At 33.8% G+C, this 14,397-nt stretch overlaps 1 protein-coding gene across 5 annotated transcripts in view; it reads right to left on the bottom strand.

Annotated features, from left to right (window-relative positions):
* LOC114337269 (zinc finger protein 474-like) overlaps positions 1-14,397 on the bottom strand; it is a 296,452-nt gene that overhangs the window by 167,167 nt on the left and 114,888 nt on the right. For all 5 annotated transcript variants that reach the window (XR_007700087.1, XR_007700086.1, XM_050657987.1 and 2 more), the window contains exon 4: positions 3,674-3,975. Coding sequence is in view for 3 of the 5 variants with exons in the window: in XM_050657987.1 (XP_050513944.1) it covers positions 3,674-3,975 (302 nt within the window). In the remaining 2 variants the exon portion in view is untranslated. The remainder of the gene's footprint in view (positions 1-3,673; positions 3,976-14,397) is intronic.

Here is a 14,397-nt window from a genome sequence, read left to right as displayed (position 1 = left end):
ATAAATTTACGAACGATTACAAAACGGAAGCGAACAATAATACGACTTTACTACACATAATACCGTCTCTGATGTTATGTTATTTAATAAAAGTGATGACTAAGACCATTGTTAAAAAAATAATTTTAATAGTCTTTTCTAAACAATGCTAACACAGACAGTTTCAAAAAAATAAAGGATAATACAGGTGCATGTTGTTTTCGACAATGAATGTGGTATACCATGAGTCATTTTTACTATGTTATATGTAGTTCAATCCGGTTCCATTATCTCTCAAATATTATATTACATAGAGTTGGTACAAAACCTCGTGAACCTTGAAAATGCGTATGTATAAACGAAATAAAATGAAGCCAAAAACATACGACTATTTTATTTGCTGCGAAATGCGCGACAGGGTCCCATCTGCACCCTGATTGCCCTGATATTTTCAGTAATGTCGGATTCATCAATCGTTTCGTTCGTATATTGACGTCACCAAATGAATGAATTAGGTTTACGAGATTTTGTAACAGCAATACATTTTTATTGTTGAAATGTTTGTCTGATAAAAATCGGTCCGGGTTAGCCGGAGTTCCGGGTTATCGGGGGCCGACTTATCGGGGTTCCACTGTATTTAAAAAGAGACAAATATTTGCAGATGTACACTAAAATAAAGTATATTTATTTTGGTTTTATTAAATAAACATGATAGGTAGGTATTGGGACCATGCAAGTTCGGAAAAGCGACACCTGGTTTCATGGCTCGCAACTTTTTTCGCACTTTTAATAATTGTATTGGCCAATTGCATTAGTCCTGGTTGCTGGATAATTGTCAAGGCCACAGCCCAAAAAAGTTATAAGAAGAAAAATTAAGACTGAGGTTATGTTATAAAGGGTAAACAATTGTATGTAGTAAATAAAATTAATTATTAATGCAGTACTGCAAGCAAAATACAATTAATTAAATAAAATTTAACGTGAAGTAAAACACTCTCTGGTGTGATTGGTATACTTTAACAAAAATTTAAAAATTTTTTTTTAAATCCAAAAGGGTTACGTTCAGAACGTTTTCGGACTTATCAGTCCATCATCAGTGAACTCCCTGTCCTTGCTAAATAGCCACAATGCCAAACACTGGTTAAGTTGTATGTTCAAACTACATAGTAAAAATTATAAAAGAATTTGGCCTACATTGGATGCCAATGGATTACTTCCAGAAACATGATGCTCTACTGCATTAATAGCCCGATCAGGGAACAGAAAATTTTACCAAAACCTCCAAAAAAATAAAGGAAGGATGAAAATTTGGAAATAGGTAATTGAAATTGTCTATTATTATATAAGAAAAAGTTTACAATTCTACATCCCCCCCCCCATTTTACAAAAATTGGGAAATACGGGATGAAAAATAGTTTCTCTTGAGTGAAAAATATACGTTCAAAATAGGCCTCGAATTGGATAAAATGACTAATTCTAAGCAACTTTTGTTCTATAGAGTTTTTTCACTAAGTCAATACTTTTCGAGTTATTTGCGAGTGAATATGTTCATTTTTAACAAAAAAAAAAACATGATTATGGACGGGTTTTCGCAGATAACTCAAACAGCAAGTACTCTAGCGAAAAAAATATTCCTAGTAAAAATATAGCTTATAAACAATTGAAAAAAATGGTGTACGCGTAAGGTCTGCAGACCCAGTATAAGCAGAGTTATAGCTAATGAAAAGTAGGTTCTGCTTCGTCAAATTCCAAATCGAATATTTCAATGTGAAATAACAAAAAAAAACAGAGCACTTTTCGGGGAAAATTCATTACAACTTTTTTAAAGTGTTTAAAAAAAGGTTTAGCTTTGTTTTTTAAAAAAATTCTAACATTAAAAATAAGTGAGTTGCGCTCAAAATATTGTTGGTCCCTTTTATTTTTTGGTACAAAAATCGCGAAAATCACCCACTAATTAGCTTCCCAAATAAAATTAATCGTAACCGCTTCACAAGTTACTTTACTTATGTATTGTTTATATTATCTATAAGTTTCATTGGTTCAAAGTGCTCAGTTTTGAAAAAAATTGGGTTTAAAATAAAACATTTTTTTTTTATTTTGAAAAAAAATGGAATTGTTCATGGAATTAACTTAAAAAAAATTATTAGTAATACCAAAAATCTTAAAGAGTAATAAAATGTACGTTTTGCTTCTCTGACTATTTTTCCTTTTTTGTTTTCTTGTTATACTAAAATTGATTATGCTATGGCTGTTCAAAATTTGCCTAAACTCGTGATTAGTTACTCGTTCAAGCCATTTTAACTACAGCTTTTTCAAAAATAAGCAGTTTGAACCGATGAAACTTACAGATCATATTTATAAATAATACATAAGCAAAGTAACTTGTGAAGTGGTAATGATAAAATTTATTTGTGATGCTAATTAGGGGGTGATTTTCGCGATTTTTTTTTACCAAAAAATAAATGTTCAGTTTGCGTGGGCATGCTCCTAATAAAATTATCAATAGTTTGTTGTGGTAGGTTTCTCCATTGTTCAAGAGCAGCCTGTACTAACTGTGCGGTGTTTTGTGGATTATCCCTGCGGGCTCTAATTTTTCTTTTAAGCATATCCCATAAATACTCTATAGAGTAAAGCTCGGTTGAGCAAGCAGGCCACTCCAAACAAGGGATAACTTCTGCTTCAATGATGTCTCTAGTCACTCTAATAGTATGTGAAGGTTTATTATCATGCATGAACATTAAATTTTCTCCTGTTGCACCTCTCCAGAGCCTAACTACAGGTTATCAACCTACCTGTGAGCAGTTAAAGTTGATTGGATGAAAATTAGAGTTTTTTTACAGATCACAATTCCTCTCCAGAACATTACACTTCTCCTTTCATATTTGTGAACAGATCTGACAGTTTTCGTTCTTGCTTGTCTTCATCGACCTCTACACGATTTCGTGGGTCATCTGATTTTACATAAATCCTGAATTTTTCTGAAAATAGCACATTTTGTGAATTCCCAATGTTCCAGTTTTGGTGCTGAAGGCACCAATTTAGGCGATCAATCTTGTGCTGCCTGCATAACTCGGGAACCTATAACTGTTTTCTGCTGTTAACTTTTTGGCACGAACTCTTCTTCTTATCGTTTCAACAGAAAACAGTTACACCTGTAGCTTCCAAAAGTTGCCTTTGGAGCTGCAGGTGAGAAATGGTTGGGTGTCTTCCAGCTGATTGGACAATTAATCGATCGTGGCGAGCCGTTATTACTTTTTGGCGACTTTCCCTTGCTTTATTTTTGAGCTTTCCTAGTTTCTGTTACCTAGCATAGGTTTTGGACAGACACCCTGTGTTACGCCTAGCTCTGCAGCTATGTCCCTCTGAGAACATTACTTACTCCACAAGACCAATAATCTTTCCTAGTTGTAAGTTCTATAACCCCACATGAGGCATATTTTCGTTTTTTGGACGCAAAAGTTAGTTTATTTATTTTTATTTATTTTTGTTCATTTTGCAACTCAAGTAAATAACCTATACCGTACCGAGCTGTACTATCTGATTGTCTTATCGATTTGTTTATTTTCAATAAAAATCTTTATTGTTCGCAACAATAACATGTTTTTTCAAAAGAAATAAATATTGCTTTGAAATACATGGTGATTCCATATACTCAGTTTGGTTGTGTGTAGTAAAAACATATTAGAATACTCACCTCTAAACATTTAGGTTCATGCAACTTTAACGAAGAAGTTCCATATTCCCTCCCACAAATATAGCAAGTGAGGGTTCGTTTCCCTGAACTACTAGCTCTGCTGTCGTTGCCTTCCTGCATCTTCTTCATTATTTCGAGTCGTTTGGCCGCAAGCATATTCGCTGAAGATGGATTGGAATGAACAATGTTTTGAGAAGGAAGTGATGGTTTTCGAGTAGGTGATGGAGTTTTCTTCGATTTTTCTTTCTTCGATTTTGATGATTTATATTTTAAGGGTACCGGTTTTTGTACCGTTGCTTTAACTGAAAGAAAAAAACAATACTTAAAATCTAAGACAGATGGCATATTGAGTTTGCATTAAATATTACTGCATCAGTTATTTCTATCTAATAGTTAACGAACAAGAAGATCTAATAGTTACCGAACAAGAAACAATTAAGAACTGTGAGGAATATGTATATTTGGGAACAACAATCAACATGAGTGGGCGCACCGAAAAAGAGATAAAGCAAAGGATCGTGAAAGGAAAAAGGGTGATTGGATGCCTACCGATGCTATGGTCAAAAGAACTATATAATCAAAGAAAACATCTTATCTTTAACTCCATCTTTAAAAGTATAGTGCTCTATGGATGTGAAACATGGCAAATTACTAAATCCCTGGAACGACACCTACTTGCACTGGAAATGGACTTCTGGAGAAGATCGGCTAGAAAAGCAAGGCTTGAAAGAATACAAAATGACCAAATCAGAAATATAATGGGAGTCAAGTCAACCATCATAGACGAAATTCAAAGGAGACAACTGATCTGGTATGGTCATGTAGAAAAAATGGACGACGACAGACTGCCAAAACAAATTATAAAATGGACGCCAAGGGAAAGAAGGAAGAGAGGAAGGTCGAAACAATCCTGGCTAGGCGGCATTCAGAAGGCAATATCGGAAACGACGTAGCTGGAAACTGGGAACCGGAAGGCGCAGAACGCTAAAAATAACCGGGATAATACTAATAGTTAAGTATATTCAAATGGGAAATAAGCCACAATTTTACCTAAAAATGATTTTATTAACGTTTCGACGCCCAAGTCGGGTGTCGTTGTCAAAATACAAAATAATACTAAATAAACAAAAATGTTGTTGCTTAGTAAAAAATTTTTCTAATAATTTATTTAATCTGACTCATTTATCTCCATTATTGGCTAATATATTTATGGAGGATTTCGAAACTAATATCATTTCTAAACAAAATTTAAAACCCACAGTATGGTGGAGATATGTAGATGATGTGTTTTCCATATGGCCTCATAGATCAGAATTGTTGGATACGTTCCTGAATATTATAAACGATCAAGAAGAGACAATAAAGTTTACAATGGAAAAGGAATACAATAACACCCTACCTTTCCTCGATATTTTGGTCTCAAAGAAGGATACTGGATATGAGACTCAAGTGTATAGAAAACCAACACACACCAACAGATATCTCAATTACAAATCAAATCATAACATCAACGTTAAAAAGGGAATCACTAAATCCTTATATGATAGAGCCAAAATTACTTGTTCTAACGAAAATTCATTTTTAGAAGAAAAACAATTGTTAACATCTGTTTTATTAAAAAATGATTATCCCATATCGTTTATAAATAAGGAATTGTCAAGATTGGATCGAATGGAACAGAACAACTTAGAACGGGATCCTACAACATTCACAAGAAATAATACGAGGAAAATATCAATACCATATGTAAAAGGACTATCCGAGAAACTTAAAACAATAGGAAATAAATTCAACATATCAACATCATTCAAAACAACAAACACATTGAGATCTATTCTATCTAAAACTATACCTAACAGTGAACAAGAAAGAACAAAGAATTGTATTATAAAATACCTTGTGAATGCGAACAATTTTATATAGGTGAAACGTCAAGACCATTAGACGTTAGAGTAAATGAACATCAGTCTTATATAAAAAATAGAGAATTTGATAGATCTCAAATATGTCAACACGCATGGGATAACGAACATAGAGTTCAGTGGAGAGATTCAAGTATAGTCCTAAAAGAAGCAGATAGTAAAAAGAGAAAAATCAAAGAAGCGGCTCTAATTATGCTAAATGAAACCAATTGTGTCGCAAATTCCTCGGTAGAATGCAGTAGGATGTGGTTACCCATATTAAAGGAGGAAGTCAATAGAAAGAAAATACCACAATTAGTAAATCAGTAACATATCGAGTTGGTACATATTTAAAATTTAAAATATCAAGTCAGAATTTGGTATTAGTTTTGAGAGTAAACTAAATGTAAACCCAAATACTTACGATGTCGGGATAGTATCACGAGGTTTTTCCTGGTTTTCCCTCGTGATTTACTATGGAATCTCTAACGCGAGAATTTCAGTGCCACCGTTGCATTTGGTTGTCTTTTTAAAGACGGATCACATGCTATAATTTTTTGTGGCGGATATTCTTGAGTTGGGATTGATTTCATGTAATCGAATGAACTATCTTTTAGTAAAGTCGTCCCAGGAACGCAACTCATCAATATTGGCAATATCATTTTAAGTCGTCTACTTTAAAATGTATAATACGTGTCTGAATTGCCGATATAAATGAGTCAGATTAAATAAATTATTAGAAGAATTTTTTACTAAGCAACAACATTTTTATTTATTTAGTATTATTTTGTATTTTGACAACGACACCCGACTTGGGTGTCGAAACGTTAATAAAATCATTTTTAGGTAAAATTGTGGCTTATTTCCCATTTGAATATACTTGATTATAAAAATGCCACAAGAAAATAGCTTCAGAACAACAATACTAATAGTTATTTCTATTTATATTAACTAAGTATTTGTCAATCAATTGTCTAAATTTGTAAATCAAATATATGTACAAGATTGGCCGGTAAAAAACGTCCACCATGATATTTGGCAGTATCAGGGTAGAGGGTTACTGGACTACATTCATGCACTATTCGTCGTATTAGTCCTTCCACTAAAGCAGAAATGCTATTATAAACCTTGCTTTTTAAATAAATCCATAGGTAGAAGTCCAGGAGAGTCATCTTGCTAACCATTCAGTAAAACCCTTTCGTCCAATCTATTCCATAGGAAATCGTTGATTAAGGTGTCGCCCTACGTTTATGGTTATGGTATAAGAGGGAGTGCGCCGTGTTGTTGGAAAAACACATCATCTTCTAAGTAATTTTATCATTTTTGATTATATCTGTCACAATGATATCAACTGTGTCCTCTAAAGAAGAATCTAACCTCTAGATATACTTCTTCGTGTACATACGTATGAGTTTCGTAAAAAACTCATATGATTTTAATCGGTCCAATAACGTCACTTTTGTCGATTTACAGTATAACTTAGAAATAAAGAACATTCTTCCGAAAAGCAAATGTTAAACGCAAAGTTTGGAATACTATTTATTCATCTCTCTCATAATGTCACAAAACTGTAGTCACCTGTTTGGACCATTTTCATTTATTTCGTGCACCAAGTGTATTTTGTAGAATTAAATTTGTAATGAGTACTATGCTGACGACTTTGTTATTCTCGCGAGTAGCATGAAGGTGCCAAGTTGCCCGATGGATTTTGGATGCTAGTAAGCAAAACCCAACAACGAGCAAGACTACTGATATTAGACAATAATGAATTGAACACGTGGATGCGTACACTTACTTAGAAACAGCAGTTAATTCAAGTTGGGATCAAGCGAAGGAGATATGTATAAGAATAGAAAAATCAAGAACGTCGTTCACTAGCATGAAGCAAATTTTTACCTCTAACAGCCTCACCCAACCCCCCACCTCTCAAAATCCGACTTCACAAATGATATTTATGTATTTCTGGTATTGTTCTATGGAATGTACGGAGGAGAAAGTATAACCCTAGATATGACAAAACTTGTACAAAAACTAATATTGCTCTGCAAGATACCAGACTCATGGAGAAAGAGCATAATGATACCAATGTTCAAGAAAGGAGACAAAGAAGACCCCAACAATTATAGAGGTATAAATCTACTGAACACCGCACTTAAGCTAACCACAAAAGTCCTAACCAACAAAATCAATAAACTAACAACTTTATCAGATGAACAACAAGGATTCAGATCCGCAAGATCCTGCGTAGACGCCGTATTTGTACTGAGACAAATCACAGAAAAGGCTATTGAGTACAATAAACCAGCATATATATGTTTTATAGACCTGACAAAGGCTTTCGATCGCATCCAAGTCGAAGACGTCTTACATTTACTGTATAGAAGAAACATACCAATCAATATTATACAAACCATCGAAAACATCAATTTTCATAATCTAATACAGGCAAAGATAAATGGAAAACTAACGCAGTTTATACCAGTACAAAGCGAAGTCAGACAAGGTGACTCATTAAGCCCACTGCTCTTTAATATAATAATGGACGAAATAATAGAAGCAGTACGTAAAGGTCATGGTTACAGAATGGGGAACAAAAAAAATCCAAATATTATGTTATGCAGACGACGCCGCAATAATCGCCGACACAGAAGACGATCTCCAAAGATTAACACACATCTTCAATATAACAGCCAAGAAATACAATATGGTAATATCAGCAGAAAAAAACCAAATATATGACATCTAAATACCCACTACGATGTAAAATCGAAGTTGATGGGAAAATAATAAAGCAGGAAGCAAGGTTTAGATATCTGGGAATAGATATAACCAGTTATGGAGATGTTGAAGAGGAAGTATGACAACAAAGCTTAAAAGCAAGTAAAGCGGCGGGATCCTTTAATGACACAATCTGGAAGAACAAACACCTAAGACAAGACACAAAAGCAAGAATCTATAAAGCAGCAATTAGACTTATAGTGACATACACGCCGGAGACAAGACCTGACACATCTAAAACGAGACGGATACTAGAAACAAGAGAGATGAAAATTATTCGACGAATATCAGGGAAAAGTCTGATGGATAGGGAGAGAAGCGAAAACATAAGAAGATCATGCAATGTAGAAGACATTAATGGATGGGTGAAAAAACGGAAACAGGAGTGGAACGAACACATTAGTCGAATGGCAGAGGATAGGATAGTACGAATAGCACGAGATAAGTCACCAAATGGACGAAGAAGTATTGGCAGACCAAGAAAAAGATGGTGCGATAACTTAAATAATTTAGGAGGCTAATATTGAAGAAGAAACAGGCTTTAAAGCCTACATACAAAAAGGAAGAAGAAGAAGGAACGGACAAGGCACGTGAAGAAGAAGAAAAAGTACACTACGGGCGGTAAAGCACGGAAAATTAGATCCTTGACCAATTTTTTCACTAATCAAAAGGAATTCCAAATTGATAACCTAAAATTGCTACTTCAGCCGCTTCAGTGCTAACACGTTTTCACACTCCATTTTTATCAGCTACTGATCGCGTTTTATGAAGTGTTTTAAGTAGTTATAATCCATATGAGGGATGAAGTTGCCTATCTTGATGAAGCTGAATAAATAATTTGGCTGTTCTCCTTGCACACTTTCCATTTAAAAACATAATGATTTAAAATTAAGGGTCTGTGGTACTGGAAGATGGAGGATTAACAAATGATAGATGTCATTATTGCCAATATTGCCAATTGTTAGAGTGGAATCTTTTCAGTGGCCAACCCTGTAGACGTCCAAAGGTCCAAAGAAGCAGTTATAATGCACAATTAGCTTTAATTTTTTTTGGAAAGACGATCGCCACGCTTTTCGCCAAATTTATTGAAATGCTAATCATTGTTAAATATTACCCAACCAATCATTTATAGAGCAATAGAAGAAAGCAAAAGCAGTGAACATTACGTTAGCTTATCAAAAACCTTAATTTTTAGCACAAAATAAGGTTAATAGAAATGACTCATAGAAAGCGCTCCAGACAGAATTAGAATATCAAGTCGAAATCTAGGTCGATTTTGGAGTTTGTTATAAAATTATGCAGAATATATTGGCCAGAAACGAGAAGTTTTTTCAATAAGTTCGTTTGAGATAAGTACAAAATACGTGTATAGGTACCGGGTGTGCCAAAAGCAAGAACAAGAAGCAAGACGGTCGAATACTTCGCGATATTTACATCGGATAAAAAAAGTGAAAAAAATCATGTTCAGTTCAATTTTTCAAAAATCTATCGAATGATACCAAACTCCTCGAACCCTGGGGGGTGGGGCTAGGGACAACCTTGAAATATTATATAGTAATCCCATTTTTTGAAGTTATACTTCTTTAGGCACGAGGGTAAATTTTGATTTTACTGGGCGCATGCAAACACCGACAGTATAGTATAAACGTTATACAAGATCTGATTGGGAGTTAAAATCATCTGTCAATAATCAATATGGAGATTTTGGATAATATTCCGGTCGCCAGGTGGGGTATAACGGCCTCCTTAATTCAGATGGACTTACCCATGTTTTTTTTATGTATTTTGACCCGTAGAACACGAATTTTTTGGGTAACAGTTGATCCGGATGTCGATAAGTTTGTTATAAACAAAGAACTTGAGGAATTACATAACAGCGATTTTTCGCTAAACCAAACATTTTTTTGTATTTTTTGGGTGATTCTCAGCAAAAAATGGTCTTACAAGTTTTTTCGTAGGATGCATAGTTTTAGAGATAAACGCGGTTGAACTTTCAAAAAATCGAAAAAGTGCAATTTTTGAACCCCAGAATAACTTTTGATTAAAAAATAAAATAGCAATTCTGCTTACTGCATTTGAAAGTTCTAGTCAAATTCTATCGGTTTTGATTATTTGCATTGCTAAAAATTAAGTTTTTATTTGTTAAACAAAGCCATAAACACATAGTGTTTCCCGTGCCCAATGAATGCGTTTTAATGTACGTAATCTACGTAGAAATTGTCTATATGCGCGCCTACTCGTTCGATTTCAAATGGGAAATGCATTGAAAACATCATTCAATCACTATGTGTTTATAGCTTTGTTCAACAATAAAAAAAATAATTTTTAGCAATGAAAGTAATCAAAACCGATAGAATTTGACTTGAACTTTCAAATACGGTAAGCAGAATTGCTATTTTATTTTTCAATCAAAAGTTATTCGGGTTCAAAAATTGCAATTTTTCGATTTTTACTTTATCGTACTACATACGCAGTATGAGTATAATAGATAAAGTTATAGGATCGTGCAAAAAAAATTTTTTCAGATTTCACTTTTTTTCGACGTTTTGAGTCCCCCTGAGTCTAAAAAGCAAATAAAAAAAACATGTCGGAAGTATGTACGTATGTACGTACGTATGTCGCCTCCGCCCAGCAAAAACTACTGGACCGATTTCGATGAAAGTCGGTATGAGTAAGTTTAAGAGAATTTTGTCGAGAAACTAGGCTTTTGAAAAAAACCTCTCAAAGGGGGGCCGAAATAGGGAAACGAATGAAATTTAACTTAAAGTTAGCTCATCGATAGGTAAATAGAAATACGGAATTCGACATTTCCAAATCCAAAATGGCGGCCAGCATGGCCGACCGCCCACCCGATACATTTCCCTACCAATCTAAAAACATGTTTAAGATAAATTTAATTTGAAAAAACATTTATATAGCCTAAAGATGGGGCTATAACAAGAATATTATCGTTTTTCAGAAAAAGTTATGGGTTGCCTATATTTAAGTGGTCAAAATTTGACATATATTTGAACTAAATTTTATTTTTAACTAAAGTTTATTTTTTGATATATTTTTGATATCCTATCAGTAAATTGAATAACATTGGTCAGATTTCTTAACTCCTCATAGGAGGGGAGTTATGAATTTTTTATAAAAAAATATTCGAGTGCCCGTAACTCTGTAATAGAAACTAAAATTTGAAATTTGGCAGACATATATAGTACTTTGTTATCTATTAGCACAATAAATTTTACCCACCATATGGCTTCCGGTTTAACCGGAAATGAAAAAAAATATTTAACATACGCCGTATATTTTTACATATTTTGAAAGAATGTAAAATTATTTTTCCAATGACATAAAACTCGTTGCTGTAACTCAAAAACTCGAAAAGTTACAGAAAATTGAAATTTTGCTAGAATCTTGTGTGTCCCCTCTCACGCGATCATAGCAGAGCATTATTATAGGGAAGTCAATGAGGGTATTTGGCTCCGAACTCCATCCTACTACATCGATGTACTTGATATTTTCACAGTAAGTAGGGAATAGCTCAAGAAACAAAATCTACCCTATATACTATGGCGCTTTTATCTTGGGGCAATTCCCACCCCTTCAAGGGGGTGGAAAATTTATTGGTCAAAATAAGCATGGAAGTGGCTAGAGAACCTATTTTTAAGCAAAAACTGATCTATACTTTTTTTTTGAGAACTCAATACTTTTTGAGTTATGCGTGGTTGAAAATTGGCCATTTTCATTTACAAATGACACGTTTTCGGACGGTTTTTTGTGAATACCTTAAAAACTATGCATCAAACTAAAAACACTATATAAAATTTTTTTTTTAATTATAAATAACAAAGAGATTCGTTCCTTCGTAAATTTTCTATTTATAATACAAAAAGAGATATGGTAGGTAAAAAGCGTTTGTTTTTTGGTGCATGCTCAAAGTGCTCATGCTTTTGTAGTGTTTGAAAAGGCCTTTAAAACGAGCACCGTTAAATGTCGGTTACATTCAAACTAAGCGAGATATGGTGCAAAAAAATATATGACTAATGTACTTTAAGGAAAAATGAGAAGTACATACATTTAACCCCTCATTCACCAGAATTTAAATGCATTGTTTTTCTTTTGCAATACCTCTTAATATAGTGTTATTTCTACTTTCAAAAAGTTGGACGGGTGCAAAAAATAAGATCAAATTATAGAGCGCATTTTTAAATTTTCTTAAAATTCTTCCTTTTGCTCCATGCAATTCGAAAATAAAAATGTTCTATCCCCGAGAAGTGGTGAGAACCGCCCCCATGATAAAAGCGCCATAGTATATAGGATAGACTTTAAATTAGGAGATTTGGCTTTGGGCTACTCCCAAAATTTCATTACAATCCATGCAGTAAAATGCAAATATTGTAAACTATTAATTTCTCAGAAAAATGGACTAATTTGAAATGAAAGTATGACTAATACTCTATTGATTTATGCAATAATCTATAGTGTGTCCCCGAATATTTTCTCAAATGCGGGAATTAATGATGCGTAGAACCATAAAATAATGTCAAGTATACAAGGTGTTTCTAAAATATCAAAATAACGAGTAACTTTGTTATTTTTATAGAATGCCAGTATCTAGTACGATAACGATAATAGATCGGTACCATAAATTTCTCGGGCGGCCCTTCCGTCCAGCGTTTTTGAAAGTTCAACCGCGTTTACGTGGAAAACTACGCATCCTCAGTGGCGTAACTAACGTCAATGCAACCAATGCGGTGCATTGGGGCGCAGGCCTTAGGGGGCGCAAAAAACTGATATTCTAGAAAAATTTTAGCAAAAAAATATGTTGAAGCAAAACTCCCTGTAGCTTCCCGAAAATAAAAAATGTAAAAAAACACCGATGTAAATGTACAGAGATCCGATGTTAATCTAGATGATGCAAAGAATCTCCTTCAGAAGTGTTTAAAGACTGTGAGCGAACTGCGAGGAGAATTCGACGATGTCCTGGATCAAGCCAGAAAGTTAGCTGCGAAGTGGAATATTGATTCCTTAATGACCTCCAAACGCAAAAGAAAAGTAAAGACTTTTTTTGACGAACTTTCTAGTGACTATGAGTTTAGTGATCCTGTGCATTGCTTTAAAGTTAAGGTATTTTTGAGAGCTGTTGATATTCTTATTTCACAGTTAAACGAAAGGTTTAAATGTATGGTATGTATAACTGACACGTTCAGTTTTTTAAACCCAGATAATTTATTACATTTTTCTGACGAACAACTTGTAAAATCAGCCTCTGAGTTTTGTAAAAAATATGAATCTGATGTGACTCATGCTTTGACCAATGAAGTAATTTGCTTTAGAAATGTAGTCAAAGACGATATCAAAAGTAATAAAATAAGCAAAATCAGCCACTTGGCTGATTATCTATTGATTAGGAATAAATTTATTGCATCAAGTGTCCCAAACGTAAGTACAGCATTAATAATGTTTCTTACATTACCCGTAACTGTTGCAAGTAGTGAAAGATCTTTTTCTAAACTAAAAATAATAAAGAACTACTTAAGGAACTCTATGTCCAATACTAGACTGTGTGATCTTAGTGTAATTAGTATTGAACATGAAAGAGCTCGGTCTTTAGATGTAGAAAAGTTAGCAAGACTGTTCTAGAAACAAAGAGCCGCAGGGGCTTTGTCAGGGAATAGGAATTAACGTACAGTGTTGTTCCTATGAGCTGTAGGTAGGTTTGACTGTAAGAATGCATCATCAAGTAAAATTAATCAAAGTTTGAGAAACGGAACATAAACATTATATTGTTGCTTGCGATATCATGTATACTATACTGTATAGGGCACTGAATAAATAAAAAATGTTGAGTAAAGTAAGTAGTGTATATTTTATCGTCCTAAAAAGTACATTAATTAATTGTAAGTATACAGGGTGTCCGGAAAAGATTGGTCATAAATTATACCACACATTCTGGAGTCAAAATAGTTCTATTGAACCTAACTTACCTTAGTACAAATGTGCTCATAAAAAAAGTTATAGCCCTTTGAAGTTACAAAATGAAAATCGATTTTT

Source organism: Diabrotica virgifera, chromosome 8, assembly GCF_917563875.1.
Source record: "Diabrotica virgifera virgifera chromosome 8, PGI_DIABVI_V3a".
NCBI classification, from domain to species: Eukaryota; Metazoa; Arthropoda; class Insecta; order Coleoptera; family Chrysomelidae; genus Diabrotica; species Diabrotica virgifera.
The sequence above is the reverse complement of the archived record's forward strand: the minus strand, read 5'-3'. Positions and strand labels throughout refer to the sequence as shown.